A 17,159-nucleotide genomic window follows, 5' to 3' on the forward strand; every position below is an offset into this window, starting at 1 on the left:
ATACTGATGCAAATTAATAGCATAATAAATTTGAATTAATTATTTTTTGTCTTTAGGGACAAGACGGTGCCTCTGGGAATCTGCCCAGTGCCCACAATCCACATTTAATTAAAAGTCTATTCTCCATCTGATATCCAATACACATTTAACCATGTCGGTTTGGTTTGCAGGTTTGATTGGTCTTCTATCCAGTTTGTTTCTGCATGATTCCATGCTTCGAGATGGATTATTCTGCTGTTTCTTCAGGTTCCGGTAGTTTGTTTTTGTCTCTTACAGAATTTAGATTAAAATGATGAAGTATGTGTGCATGTTTTAGTTTTGCTTTTTGAGTATAACAATGTTAAAACGCTAAAACACTGACATGCTCAAAGCTCATTTAAAAATTTGTTTCAGAAAGGGTATATTTCATGTTGACTTTTTAAAAATTTAGTTGATTCATCAAATTTGGAAAAGCAATTTAAGAACAAAATGTCTCTCTAAATAAAAACAGTACTAAATAAAAAAAATTAAAAAAAATTATTTTCCATAGGGCGCTGCTAAGTAGGTCTACTGCAAATCAAGGGAACTTGGCGTTAAAATTCATCAAATTTACTAATGGAGGTGATGTGCTCTTCAAAGTATGTGCGCTTTCTGCTGTCAGTGGATTTTCCTTGCACTTATCTTCTCAACACAATTTGTGCCATTTGTACGTGCCATACATCGCTTGCATTACTGCCTTGACGCTTCATTTCTCTGAAGAATCTTTCCATCTCACCCTGAACTGCCATTAGATGGCAGACCATTTAGAAAAATGATGTATGAGCCAAAATATTATGCAAACTGACTCTGACAGTACATATCACACGAAGTGCAACGTGTATATTAGATAAGCGTCCTTGTGTACTAATATATATAATACACACACACACACACACATACACATACATATAGTAAACAATTTATATCTTGCTTTTTTTTCAAAGGGTGAAAATTGAGTAAAGATCTGGCAACCCGATCTGGCCGGTACTCCATGTTTCTGTTGTGGTGTCAGTATCCACTCTGATGTCTGATGAAATAAACACTTAAGCTTTTACTCTTGCATGTTAGAAGTATGTCTTGCATCAAGGCCGCACCAAAGTGTACTTCACGAGCTGCTGAGTGATCATTCATTTCCTTTTCCCTTGTTGTTTGCAGTTGGACCCAAGCCACACTTTTGAGTTAAGTGTCATCCTTTCGCCTGTGTTCTACTGACCCTCGAGTCCTCTAGAGTCTAGACTATGACAGGAAAAGGTCTCAGTAGAACTACTGTGTGCATAGGAGTTGAAACCCCGTGTTTTTTTGAAAGCTATTTATTTTGTAACCATTCAAGATGTTATATCCAAGCAAACATGAGTGGTTTGACCTTGGAACCATAATTCTGCATTACTATTCTCCAGCAGTATCAAATGTTCATTTAAATGGCCTTTTTTCCCATTGAGCTGTTAAAATGTACATTTTCCAACCTGATCTCAAGGCAATAGGTTGCTTGCAATCACGTGGTTCTGGTGACGCGCGAAATACCCGGTGGAGGGCAAGCAATGAAAATTAGAATGTAAGAGATGGAGAAAAGTCCTTTCTGTGCTGGTTTAGAAAGGTATAAACAGAAAATCAAAATATATGTTGGACGTGATCTTTATGTTATGAAGATGAGTGACTTTTCCACTAAATTGAAAGACTTTCCTGCATCGAGGAGGTAGATATAGAGAATGTGAAGCTGCGCGTTCAGTTAGTCTGGGTTTGTTTATATCGCGCTGCCTTTCTGCTAGTGAAGTTAGGGGAGTATTTTGATTTTCTGTCGCGATTGTGAAAAATGTCGCCATTGTAGGTCATGCTGAATCGAGAATTGCAACAGGAGCTCACATCATCGTTCAAAGAAAAAACTGGACGCTGTAATACAATTGTTGCGTTATACGTGTGAAAACACAGTAAGGGAAGCAGGTTGAGGAGGTGACGGGGAGACGCCGTATATCAAATCTAATAATGTCACTGATAAAATAATCACATATAGCTGAGTGTTTTTGAAAGTGTTGTCTTTGATGTTGAATCAACTTCTGTCAGCTTGTTAAACATTTATTTATTTGGGCATTTTCTACCATATGATGGCTGAAGCAGCAGCGCGTGACACTGTTCGCATGGTAACCAGATCAACATTGTGAACGGAATACTACAAAACTGAAGTGAAAACACCAAATTATCATTCAATGGGATAAAATAGCTTCTCTTCCCTGCAAACGATACCATGAAGAATGTAGATATTTAACCAAGTCAAAAGCAAATAAGGTAAATGGGTATCAATATTCATTTCAGTGTCAGCAGACGCAAAACTCGACAACTTTTAAAATTAAAAAACGATATAAGTTATAAAAACCGGTATAAGTTATGTAAACGATATAAACACCTTCTGGGTTCTCGATTTTATCGATTTGAGCAACCATAAACGACGCAAAACATACGAATTTTGAGTTTTTGATAGGATTCCTATATAGAAAAATCACTCCCTGCCCTCCAGACTCATTCGTGTGCTGCTGTGACGTCATGTGCAAACAACCTATTGGTACGTATTTTACGAGGTTGCTAATTCGTACGAATTTGTACAAATGCACTCGTAGGAATTCATATTTTTTTGCTAAACTGTATGTAATTTACGAGTTGCCAAATTCGTATGAATTCGTGTGAATGGACTACCCCTAACCCCGGCCCTAAACCTAGGGTTGTTCCGATTCCGATACTAGTATCGGAAAGACCACTGATACCAGAAAAAATTCTAGCATCGTTATCGGCGAGTAATTAAACTCATGTACCAATCCGATACCATTTTCTTAAACAATATCTAGTTGTGCCCGCTAACTTTGCTTAACGCAGCAAATCGGAAATCAATTCTTCTCAGAATGCAAACACAGGAAGTTGTGCTGTGTTGCCATAAGCAACCACTGTTTAGAGCAGCGAAGAAGTGAAAAACAGGGTTATTTATTAGAAATAAAACTAAATAAGATGCTACACAAATTAATTTAAAGTGAATCTGAAGCATACCTTTCTCATTCGGCACTGTTTCCATTTTCGAGAGGAATGCTAAACTATTAGGCTGTTTATTATGTAAGCTTTGTACTTCACTCGCATTATCGACATCATTCTTCACATAACAGCACAGTCAGGCGGTGGTCACAGGATGGCAGATTGTATTACAGAATTGAATTGAGCAGTGTAAAGTTTTATATGTTTGGTTGATTGTATTTTATTTTAATATTTAACAGCTGCGATATCAAGTAAGCAATACAAGAATTTGTGCCAGACATAATTCATACATTTACAAAAGACATTTAAATAACGAAAACAAGCAGAATGTCTGTTTCCTTTCCTAGATCGTTGGAGTGCGCCACAATGAACCACTTTCGATTTGTTAATATGTAGACCTAATTATATGGTGAAATATTTCGCGTAGCCTATAGGCCTAAATATTCCCTTTTATTGTATATGTGTTATGTAAGCCTATAGTTTTATTCTGTTTTCTCTGTTTACCGAACCGCTGCATGTGCATGATATGGCGTTGTGTGAACTCATGTTCTACATATCCTGTAATTTTCGCTGGTTTCAAAATGGACAACAAGCTGTATATTAGCCTACTTGACATTCATTTTCACTTAAATTTAGGCCTTAATGGTGACATATATCATCGGAAAAACTAATGCCAGGGCATTGCCATTGTAACTTACCTAACCTATGATGACACGACAGCTGAGCCTGAGTGCGTCAGCGCGGGCATCTCACTTTAGAGTGTGAGCGCGGGCATTTCACTCACGTTGGATGCGTCAGCGTTACATTTGCATAGGCTGTACTATTTGAATTCGTGATTGGTTGACTGCCACAGTAAAATATTAAATAGAACGAAAAAATAACGTTATTAACCGGCTAATGGCCATTTCAAACGAGCGTTTCTGTTCAAAACGATTAAATCTGATTCAGTTTCCATTTCTGGTTACGTTCCGGTCAAAATTTCGTTCGTTTACGGTTTTCGTTTTCGTTTCTTGAACCGGTTCAGAGCCCTGCACCCTGGTATCGGGTCAGTACTCGGTATCGGCCGACACCCTGAGCTCAGGTATCGGAATCGGTATCGGGAATGGAAAAGGGGTATCGAAAATCTCTAAAACCTACCCATCATGAGGTCATACGAATATAGTTTACAGTATTATTCCAGTGTTGGGGAAAGTTACTTTTAAATGTAATGCATTACAATATTGCCTCACTCCCTAAAAAAAAGTAACTAAGTAACTCCTTAAAAAAAGTAACATAATTAGTATGGTTGAATTAGAACACTGAAGGTCAGCAGAAAAGACTTAATCTTAATAAAGTAAGATTAAATACATAAAGTATATTTGCCTAATTTAACATAGTTAATAATTACAGGTTTGTATAGAATTCTGAGATTGCATTTCATTGTTTTTATTCATTTTGAGGAATAATGAATGTTTTCGTAAATGCATGTTCACATTTAGTCTAGAATTACAATAAGCATCATGTTCACGCAGTGCAAACAACACCTCTGAACGTACCCTATTTCTCTCAACATGAGGACAAGAGAGCTGTCAGTCAATAAATGTGAAAAAGTAACTTAGATATTTTGTTGTAAATTGAAATTGAAAATAATAATTTAAATAAGTTACTTGTGATGCATTACCCTCAACACTTATTTTTACGAAGCAAAAGTATCACTAATAGTCAGTAAATCTTAATATATCTGGTAAAAGTTCAAAAAGCAAGAGTTTTTCGGTTCTTGCCTTATCTGCACAGGCTTATGCAGTTATTTAGAATTAATACAATTTAATTTGAGTCATATTTCCTCTCCAGAGCACATTTAAATTCAAGAGATACGATTTGCTGTTCCAGTCATAATGGACTTTGATTGTATTCTGCTGCTTGGAGTCACAAACACAGACTGAAACGAACGAGGGCAGCACGTCTAGTTTCATTCAGAATATTAAATCTTTCTGAACACAATACCAAAAGCAGTGTCTGCAGACCCCGTCTTTTTTTGTAACGTGACATACAAAGTGGCTGTTTTAGCAGAAGGAAATGGCCTAAGCCCTCTCTTTTCAGATAAGAGAGGTAATTACAGTGGTTTGGACAAGGCCGGCACTGTCGGGCGAATTCAGAGCACAAAACGGGCAGATTAGAATATGCACAAAAGCACCACTGGGATTTCAGATTACAGGTGGTCTTGGACATAACCACGTTATTTGATGATGCATTGTTTCATGAAGTATTCTGACAGTGGAAAGAGCAAGCTTGCATCCCATTCTTTTCTTCTGACATGTCCAAGATCTTTTATCATCAATTTTGGGTGGACTTTGGGTTTCAAAACCCCTGTTTTGGTTCTTTTAAATGCTTGGTAGCTGCTGCATCCTTTCTTAAAACCAGCTTTCTGGAGGCAACAAGGTTTATTAGCTTTTAAAGCACTAGTATGATGGTTAAATTACATCCAGAGCTCATTATTCTGACACATGCTGCATCAAGAGGGAATTTCTGAAGCCGTTTCCTCAGTGATAGCATGAGTACATTAAGCCCCAATAAAAACAGGAAGGCGAAATCTAGCGCTGTTCGCTATGACATCATTTGGACTCGAGTTGCTCTGTACATCAGAAATCAACAAAAGAGGCTTGAATTTACAGCCCATTTTAAAACAATTAAACTGGATTTATGGGGCCTTCAAATTGCTTGCAGCTTTTTAAAGATGTTTTAGCAGCGCCATAAAAAGCACTCTCGCAAATAACAAAAAAATAACTTTGGCAGGGAAATGCGGTATTAAACCTTTTATTGGCTTGTTACGGTAGTTTCCTCGCACCCTTTTGTTGTTTCATATTAAAAGAATAGTTTGCTCTCATGTCGTTCCAAAGCCGTTTGACTTTATTTCTTCCGTGGAATATTCTGGCCACTCTATGGCATGTAATGAAAGTGAATGAATCAAGTCAAGTCAAATTTATTTATATAGCGCTTTAATACAATACAGATTGCTTCAGAGCAGCACAGTAATAAACAAGAAAATAACAGTATATGCTGCAAAGTTCTTCAATTATGAAACAAATACAATTTCAGCTGTAAAGCAGCTCTAAAAGACAATAGTGTCATCATTCAACTCACTTTAAATCAATGTTGATTCAATTCAATCACCATAAAAGTGATTCATACATTATGACTCACCCACTATACCACAAGTCTTCTGAAAACAATAGTGAGGAAAACATTGAAATTTGATTTATTACTAAGTTCATGAGAAAAGTAGCCATGTTTGATTCATGAACCATTTTTAGTCAGAGCTTTTAAAGGTGCAATGTGTAAAAGTTGGCAGGATCTATTGACAGGAATGTAATATAATATACATAACTATGTTTTCAGTGGTACATAAAGACCTTACATAATGAACCGTTATGTTTTTATTACCTTAGAATGAGCCATTTCTATCTCATACACCACGGGTCCCCCTCCATGTCATGTCGTCATTTTGCGGCGGCATGTTTCTACAGCAGCCCTAAATGGACAAACTGCTCTACAGATTGTGTTTAGTCATTATGTTGTTGTTCTTCTAAATTGTTCGTGTTTTTAGAGGCAGCTTGCATCGTCACTATGTTGAATACGCATGAAGTAGTAGTAGTAGTAGTCTGGTTTATTTGAAGCAGAGAAACCTCATTGCTTAACTGGTAATGTACTCTCTGCTGTCTCAGACGACGATAGCTTTGCATCGTCAAAGGCGGCCACCGTAGCTTCTCCGCATCTTCACCGCTAGAATCCGCTAAAATTTACACATTGCACCTTTAAATGAATTGGTGATTCAGTTCATAGAAGACAAGATCAAAGATCCAGTTGCAGTGGCTAACAGCTCATTAAAGGGGAAGTTTTGCAGTGAATAAGTTAAATTTTCTCACACAAAGCTATTGAATGACTTGGAATATAATAAATAGATCACATTTTAATGATCCTTTTATGCTGCTTTTTTGTCTTTCAAGATCTTGACACTTCACTTGAATTAAGGAAAAAAATTTTGGGGGGTGATCAATCCTTTAACATTCTTTTTGGGTCAGAATTACTTCAGAACTGTTTGTTTGGATGGAAACTTTGCTTGGAGTTAAAAGCTGCTTATAGTTTAAAAACTACATTAATTTCTCATGACATTTTTCATGAGTGCAGACAGTGTACTGAAATGACTTTTCAGACAAACTTTGATTAGAAATTTATTTTAAAGACCGTTTAGAGAAGGGTCCATCCATTCATGATAAATCAAAAGAATGACTCTCTTTCTAAAATAGATGAATTTATCATTGTCAAAGCACATTAGTTTTGTCATGCTTTGACCTCGGTACATGTTGTTGACAGTCTGAAATGATGATTTGGATGAGAAACAGCAGACATTGACCCTATCTGTCACTGCACATTTATGCCATGCATGGTTGCATGCTTGTACTGCAGTTTTACAAGGCCATCTGATGCACTGGAAGAGGAAATTATGTTTCTATTTTTTTGGAACTCGAGTCTAATGTTGTTTGTCAGGGCAAATACCACCATCTGTGACACAAATTGCACTAACCTTTTCCCAAATGCTATTCTCATACATTCATGATTCACAGTTAACAAAATCTATGAATATCATGGTATATCTTGCAAAATAACTGCAGGAAAGTTTTCGACCAATAAAAAGTAGCATGCGTGGATACTTTTGTGCAGAAACACTGAACCAAGGTAACTACCTTCCTTTTACATAGTTCACATTTTTGACCAGACAAATGGGCATAAAATATCTCAGAATTTTTTTTCCTCTACTGTAAAAATGATTTTTCAAAGTTGTAAATAAAACAAAGATTATTGGAATACTTTTTACAAGAACATTTCACATTTAATTAGGTGTGTTACCCTGGACAGTTACTCAGAATTTCAGAGTAAAAATTGTTTTAGAAAGTAACAATAATTGGTGTTGTGTTTTTCAAAGAGATTACAAGACATTCTGCAAAAAGTGTGTGTGTGTGTGTGTGTGTATATATATATATATTTTATACCATATTTTTAACAAATACTACATTTGTTGTACCTTAAATTGAATTTTTAAGAGTTTTTATGTAAGAATGTAGTTGTTTAGACCTGAAATATGTGACTAATATTTAATCATAGCACTTGTTTTGCAATTTGTTTAGACGTTTTCGGAGATGCGAGCTCCAGGCCATCAGTGGCGGTTCAGTGCTCGTGTACCTGCCGAGAACAGCTTCATCTCGGCCAGTGCTTTGGGGATTTGCCGCTGGCTTTTATAGTGGTTAAACATGAGATATAATTCATTTTGGGTAGATACAATCTTTGGTCTCATTAATCTATTGTTCCTGAGCAAATCGAATTGGGCTATGTTAAATGTAATAATTTAATATTAAGGCTATATTTAACTTACATCCTGTAGAGCTCTGCTTTTGTAGCCTACGTTTGACTGAATTGTACAATTAGGTTTATTTCCTATTGTATAATGGCTATTGTTGTTCAATAAATATTATTTTATATAAATAATATGTTGTATTTGGTATTGAGAAAGGGTCCATTAGTGCAAGATATTTGAATCTGTGGCAGAAGGAAGTAGTTCTGCACAAAAGAGGGTTTTAAAGGCACTACATTGTTATTTCTTGTTTATTTACACACTCATGCAGTTGAACTGTTGTATAAATGGAATATCACACTCGTAGCCATGTGATATGGCAGTATGTCAGCATGCTGTGATTACCTACGGCCAAATCACAGCCATGCTAATTTATATCATATCGCACGACTACTCTCATGTGATATTGCTCATATATATATATATATATTAGGGCTGTCAAAATAACGCGTTAATTTCGATTAATTAATCTGAGAAAAAAATAATGCGTTAAAAAAAATAACGCAGATTAATCCATTCCGTATTTACCTTTGAACCTGGAGTCGTTCTCGTGCACGCAAGCTCTTTCAAAGTAAGCACCGTCTTGCACTCTCTCTACCTTACACATAATAATCTAAATCAACTGACACAATGCTAAAAGTTCGTAAGACCGAATCCATGTTTCACGAGGCGCATTCGGAGAATGTTTTTCCTGAATAACCGCTGGGTGTGAATAGTGCTCAAAAGAACGTCACCTCATCTTCTCTGACAGGCGCCCTGCACGTGCAGCTGACATAAACCACACTTTCAGTTAACAAAAAGAAAATTCAGTGGTGAAGTGTTTTCTGTGTTGACAAATCTTTTGCGATGTCCTAATAACAGTCGCGATTCGCACGCAACGCGTCAACGTCCGCTAATGTCCGATTCGCGACCTAATGACTCGTTTGAACAGATTCATTTTAATGAATCATGACAACAACTGATCTGTCCACATGGTCTATAATGAATCATTTACTCGAACAACTCTGAAATTTAGCAAGAGTGGTTACTAAAATTAGCCTTAATAATCCACAATATTTTCAGGTTATTTAAATGACAATGTGTAGTAAATTAGGCCTACCTATAAAATCAGTTAGTTTAGACTGGAGTGAGGTGAAACCAGAACAAAGCAAGAGTTGTTAGCTAGGTGCATTCAATTGTATATGGTAGAAAAGTATATTATTAGTTAATATAACTTCTAAATGCTACTTATTGTCATTATTGGGCTCGCAGATCACGTGGGTAGGGCACTTTTTACTGTTTGTGTGGATGACCATGTCTGTCACCACCGAAGACCATTTTTGACCCTGCAAAAACCCTGCATTGATTCATTTGAATTGAAATATTTAATACTTTCACAGCAAAAATTATGTATGCAATTAATTTAGATTAATTAATCACAGAGTATGTAATTTATTAGATTAAAATTTTTAATCGATTGACAGCCCTAATATATATATATATATATGAGCAAGATATATATATATGAGCAAGATATATATATATATATATATATAAAGCTAATTGGCTAAAAGTGACAGTGGCATGTACAAATTATACTGTCAGTTATGATAGCATTGCAGATTTTATAAATAAGTATTACAAAAAATGTTTTAATACAATAGGCGGTGAATCCTGACAAATGGAAATGCTACTTATTGCTCTAAGGCTGCTTAGGAACAAGCTGTTTCATTGTTTCCCTTTGAAAGTCTTTGAAAGGTCAAGGAGAATAAGTCATTACAACGAGAGACGAGATTTTCCGTTCATTTTATTTAAATAAAATCTTGTCTCCAGGTTCTGAAAACTGCTTTAGTAATCTGTGTTTAAAGTGTTCCAGTTGTACAAGCTATAGTCTATCTGCGCCATTTCTCAGACAGAGGCTTTATCAAAGGAGTAGAGCCAGGCTTTACATTTCAAGACAGAAAGTACAAAACACCTTGTAAATCAGCTACAATGAAAGTCTGAAACCATCACCTATATGATATGCCAACTGAGGTAAGAGAAAACCCAGACCTCATGGTCATTCTTTACAGCTACGCCAACTAATTATCAAGGGAGGGTTCGAGAATGGAGGGTGTTTCAGGGGAAATGGGCATATGGACTTTCTTTGCATCACTTGCCTCTAAGTCAATTAGAATGCTACTAAGAGAAAAAGTCCCCAGCACAGTACATTAGCCGCCAGTGATTTGAACATTTATCACTTTAGGACAAGAGGCCACTGCGCTTGCCTGCATAATGGTCCTTACCACTTTGGGGGCCAAGCGCAGTGTTGTATGTAGACATAACCACCCCTATGCTCATCTTGTGCAGGCAGTGAAAATTTAAAGCCAATAAAAGCCTGCTTATGTTCCTTTCTTGCAGAGTAACATTAAGTAGTATCATTAAAGACGTGAGCTGGTTAGATCTGTTTAGGTTTATGTTTTATCTCGCATGTTTCTGCTTCAGAATAGAAAAACAAATATATCTATATCATCTCACATTTGCCATTATTTCTACAAATAATGACAATATCTCACATTTGCGACTATTTCTACCAATTTTGAATTTATTTTTCACATTTGTGACTATTTCTAAAAATTGTGACTATCTTAAATTTGTGACTATTTCTCACAATTATGACTATATCTCACATTTGTGACTATTTCTACCAGTTTTTGAATTTATTTTTCACATTTCTGACTATTTCTAAAAATTGTGACTATCTTAAATTTAGTTATTATTATTTCTAATGATTGCAAATTTATATCACATGTTGACTATATAACATTTATATCTTACAACAATATCTCTCATTTGTGACTATTTCTACCAGTTTTTGAATTTATATTTCACATTTGTGAATATTCCTAAAAATTGCGACTATCTTAAATTTGTGACTATTTCTCACAATTACGAGTTTATATCTTATATTTGCGACTACTTTTCACAATTGTGACTATATCTTATATTTGCATCTATTTCTCACAATTGCAAATTTATATATTATATTTGTGACTATTTCTAATGATTGCGAATTTATATCTCATGTTGACTATATAACATTTATATCTTACAACTATTTCTCTCATTTGTGACTATTTCTCACAATTGCAACTATATCACATTTGCGGCTGTTTCTCACAATTACAACTATATCTCACATTTGCGACTATTTCTACTAATTTTGAATTTATATTTCACATTTGTGACTATTTCTAAAAATTATGACTATCTTAAATTTGCAACTATTTCTCACAATTACAACTACTGAATATCTTATTTGCGACTATATCTCACAATTGCAAATTTATATCTCACATTTGTGACTATTTCTACAAATTGCGAGTTTATATCTTATATTTGCGACTATTTTTCACAATTGTGACTGTATCTCATATTTGCATCTATTTCTCACAATTGCGAATTTATATATTATATTTGTGACTATTTCTAATGATTGTGAATTTATATCTCATGTTGATCATATAACATTTATATCTTAAGACTATTTCTCTCATTTGTGACTATTTCTCACAATTGCGACTATATCACATTTGCAACGTTTTCTCACAATTACAACTATATCTCACATTTGTGACTATTTCTACCAATTTTGAATTTATATTTCTCATTTGTGACTATTTCTACCACTTTTGAATTTATATTTCAGATTTCCGACTATTTCTAAAAATTGTCACTATCTTAAATTTGCGACAATTTCTCACAATTACGACTATATCTCACATTTGCGATTATTTCTACCAATAACGACTATATCTCACATTTGCGATTATTTCTATCAATAACGACTATATCTCACATTTGTGATTATTTCTATCAATAACGACTATATCTCTCATTTGCGACTATTTCTACCAATTTTAAATTTATATTTCACATTTGTGACTATTTCTAAAACTTGTGACTGTATCTTACATTTGCATCTGTTTTTCACAATTATAACTATATCTCACATTTGCGATTATTTCTAACAATAATGACAATATCTCTCATTTGTGACTATTTCTACCAGTTTTTGAATTTATATTTCACATTTGTAAATATATTCCTAAAAATTGCGACTATCTTAAATTTGCGACTATTTCTCACAATTACGACTACTGAATATCTCATTTGCGACTATATCTCACAATTGTAAATTTATATCTCACATCTGCGACTATTTCTACAAATTGCGAGTTTATATCTTATATTTCCGACTACTTTTCACAATTGTGACTGTATCTTATATTTGCATCTATTTCTCACAATTGCGAATTTATATATTATATTTGTGACTATTTCTACCGACTTCGAATTTATATCTCATGTTGACTATATTACATTTATATATTACAATTTTGACTATATCTCACATCTGCGACTATTTCTACCCATTTTGAATTTATATTTTACATTTGTGACTTTCTAAAAATTGTGACTGTATCTTACATTTGTGACTATTTCTCACAATTATATGATCTCACAATTGTGAATATATCTCACAGTTGTAACTATTTTTCACATTGTGAATTTTTATCTCACAATTGTGGCTATTTCTCACAATTTCTCTCTGTATCTCACTTTTGCAACTATATCGTAATTGTGACTTTACTTCTTATTTTCAACTAATTATGAGGCACTTAGTGTTCTTTTGCATAAAAAATAAGCAGCAAAATGCAGAACTAAAAGCTTTGTAGCACTTTTCAGACAGCTGTCAGTCATAGGCAGAAACTTCTCCTGTGTCTGCATCTTTTGGGATTACAGTAGTGCTTCAACATGAAAACAAGCACCACAACCTTATAATATGCTATTCATAATGCTGACTAGAACTGACTAAAACACTTTGACTTGAAAAGCACTGTGTGGCTTTTAGCTCTGCAGGTCCACTCCTGCCCTGGTCTCCAGCTGTCTTAAAGTCTGCTGACGCAGCATGTGATTAACATATACATGAGAGGTGTTTCACACCTGAGCTTTTAAACAGCATTTCTCTGTGCCGCATATGGCCAAAACAAATTTAGTGTTGCAGCTTTACAATTCACTGTGATGTCTTGGGATAAACAGAAACATCATATGATGTGTGCTGATGAACTCCATGACCTCGTTGGATATCAGAACTGTCATGGAACTTTTTCAGCACTTAAAAGAGAGCGTCCTGGCGACCTCAACCATTTCCTTAAGTAGTAAAAGCTGTCTCAGTGAGACATTAAATTGCCATCTGGCTTAATCACCGATAGGTTTAACTCAAGTCAGTGTTACCAAAATGACATCTGGACGTTAAGCAGTTTCATACTGCAATAGTTACTTAAAGGGATAGTTCACCCAAAAATTGATATTTTCACCCTCATGTTTTTCTAAACATGTATGCTTTTATTTTTGTTTGTGGAACACAAAAGGAGATATTTTGAAGCAATATACAGTTTGTTTGTTTGTTTTTTTAGACCCTAATGTAGTTGTTTAGACAGTTGAGAGATTTGTTTAGATGTTTTCGGAGATGCGAGCTCCAGGCCGTCAGCGGCCATTCAGAGCTCGTGTACCCGCTGAGAACAGCCTCATCTCTCCCAGTGCTTCGCGGATTTGCCGCTGGCTCTTATAGTGGTTGAACCCAAGATATAGTTCATTTTTGGTACATAAAACAGCAATCAAATTGGGCTATGTTAAATTTAATAACTAAAATTAGGCTATATTTAACTTGCACCCAGAAGAGCTCTGCTTTTGTACGTTTGACTTATTGTACAATTGTTTATTTCCTATTGTCTATTATAATGGCTACTGTTGTTAATTTAAATATTGTTGTTCAATAAATATTATTTTATATAAATAATGTTGTATTTCATATTGTGAAAGGGTCCATTAAGGGTCCTACGGCACTCGTGCCTTTAGCCAAATCACAGCCGTGCTGATATACAGCCATATTGCACGGCTACTGATATTGCTCATATGGAAAAGACCAGCATAAAAAGTCTTCAAAATATCTCAGGAGGCTTGAAATATAATGCAGTTGTATGAACTGCTTTTCTAAAAAAAACAATAAATGGTGCTTTTAAGCTATACATATTCAGATATTTTGGAATGACATGAGGGTGACCAAATAATAAAAAAATGTAGTGAACTATCCCTTTAAGATGACTACCATATTTAAACGGCTAGCAATCAGTCACACCACAGACAAAGTCTATGATTTGTGTGGTTGAGCTGAAGTGTTTCACTTCTTTCTCTATATTTAACTAATTCTGAACTTGGATTCTGTGGATGAAAAACTGGACGAAACAGAAAAAAAGAAAAGAAATGTCAGTCCGCTTGCCATTCCCCATCCGTATACCCCCTCTAAACTTTCTTTTCTCATCTCTCTCCAGAGTTGCACAGCCTGTGCCAAAGATGAACTGAAGCATTAACAAGCTCGAATGCTTCTGGTGTGTTTCTCTCACACAAGCACTGAGCTTACTAGGGCAATACAGTCAAACAAACCTTCTGGCATATTTCACAGCCTCTTGAGTTGTCGCAACCCCAGGCAGATCAATAGGTTGGGTGACAAGATCACACACAGGTTAGTGAATGTGTGAGGTGTCAAACTAACAACTCAGCCTGGAAGGTCGTCTTCTATAGACATTTATGAGCAGATTTGGTCTTTGTATTGCTAGAAAGTGACTACTTTGATTTGCCCTTTTGGTGAAGCATGCTGTTTTGTCCTTCAGTGAGAGAGACTCAAAGCTTGGTAGGGAAAAATTGCAATAAAAATGTACTAGGCACACTCATTATTTAAGTGGATATTTCATAATAGATAATTGTATTATTTGTACTCCTTTTCTTTTCTATCTATTTTTTTCTATTATGAAATCTTGAGTTAAATAAAAGGCTTTTTAATAAACCTAAGAAATATTAAGATATAAAAAATGTTCGATGCAAAGAGGGTGTATTTTAAGCTGACTCTTTTCTATAGATTAAAATAACCGCATTTTTAAGCTAATTGAATGGTGTGTGGAAGTATGGGAAATCATTTTCATTAATTATTATGGCATTTTTCCAGTGCAGTCACTTAGAATGTGTTAATGACATCTGCTGGTGCGTTTCTCTAACTTCCCTCTGAACAGACAGATATACAGCGTATGCAGTCGTTCAAAAGATATTCTTGTAGATTAGTGATTGTTAACCAGGGGGTCAGCGTCCGCTAGGGGGCCTCAACAAATTTTAATGGAGGCCACAAAATGATTTGAAATGAAAAACTGCCTGGGCGTTCTATAAAAATAATATGCTGAGACTGGTGATGCTGAGACTGGTGAAAGTGGTGCAAACTCAAAAATTATTTTGATAAAATATGTTTACAAATAGTACCAAGTTGCTAATGATATCTTAAGTTTATATACATGCTTAGAAATGTACTATTACGATATTTAGTATTACAACACTGTAAAATATTGTGATGATTAATTTTTATTCTGAATTTTACTATGAAATCTAAGGAGCCCCTAAAAGGAACAAAATATGAGATGGAAGGGAAAATTATATGTTAAAGGTGCCCTAGATTCAAAAATTTAATTTACCTCGGCATAGTTAAATAACAAGAGTTCAGTACATGGAAATGACATACAGTGAGTCTCAAACACCATTGTTTCCTCCTTCTTATATAAATCTCATTTGTTTAAAAGACCTCTGAAGAACAGGCGAATCTCAACATAACACCGACTGTTACGTAACATTCGGGGTGTATGCCCCCAATATTTGCATATGCCAGCCCATGATCCCAACATTATGAAAGGCATTAGACAAGGGCATCCAGTTAACATCTGGATCTGTGCACAGCCGAATCAACAGACTAGGTAAGCAAACAAGGACAATAGCAAAAAATGGCAGATGGAGCAATAATAACTGACATGATTCATGATAACATGATATTTTTAGTGATATTTGTAAATTGTCTTTCTAAATGTTTCGTTAGCATGTTGCTAATGTACTGTTAAATGTGGTTAAAGTTACCATCGTTTCTTACTGTATTCATGGAGACAAGAGCCGTCGCTATTTTAATTTTTTAAACACTTGCAGTCTGTATAATTCATAAACACAACTTCATCCTTTATAAATCTCTCCAACAGTGTGTAATGTTAGCTTTAGCCACGGAGCACAGCCTCAAACTCATTCAGAATCAATGTAAACATCAAAATAAACACTGTACTTACGCGATTAGACATGCTGCATGATGAACACTTTGTAAAGATCCATTTTGAGGGTTATATTAGCTGTGTGAACTTTTTTTATGTTGTTTAAGGCAAGCGCGAACTCTGTGGGCGTGGAACACCAGATTTAAAGGGCCACACACCCTGAATTGGCTCATTTCTAATTATGCCCCAAAATAGGCAGTTAAAAAATGAATTAAAAACAATATATGGGGTATTTTGAGCTGAAACTTCACAGACACATTCAGTGGACACCTTAGACTTATATTACATCTTTTAAAAAAAAAGTTCTAGGGCACCTTTAAAGGATTAGTTCACTTCAGAATTAAAATCTGCTGATAATTTACTCACCCCCATGTCATTCAAGATGTTTATGTCTTTCTTTCTTCAGTTGAAAAGAAATTAAGAAAATATTCCAGGATTTTTCTCCATATAGAGGACTTCAACAGGTTGAAGGTCCAAATTGCAGTTTCAATGCAGCTTCAAAGGGCTCTACATGATCCCAGCTGAGGAATAAGGGTCTTGTTTAGTGAAACAGTCGTATAATTATATAATTTTTAACCTCAAATGCTCCT

The 17,159-nt window shown here is 35.1% G+C and overlaps 1 protein-coding gene across 1 annotated transcript in view; it reads left to right on the forward strand.

The window, feature by feature from the left end:
* The first annotated feature begins 206 nt into the window (after window positions 1-206).
* The window catches only part of spon1b (spondin 1b), a 112,181-nt gene continuing 95,228 nt past the window's right edge, over window positions 207-17,159 (forward strand). The window contains exon 1 of the mRNA XM_048157700.1: window positions 207-252. Coding sequence (XP_048013657.1) covers window positions 222-252 — 31 coding nt within the window. The 5' untranslated portion in view covers window positions 207-221. The remainder of the gene's footprint in view (window positions 253-17,159) is intronic.

This window comes from Megalobrama amblycephala, linkage group LG15 (assembly GCF_018812025.1).
Source record: "Megalobrama amblycephala isolate DHTTF-2021 linkage group LG15, ASM1881202v1, whole genome shotgun sequence".
Lineage (NCBI taxonomy): Eukaryota > Metazoa > Chordata > Actinopteri > Cypriniformes > Xenocyprididae > Megalobrama > Megalobrama amblycephala.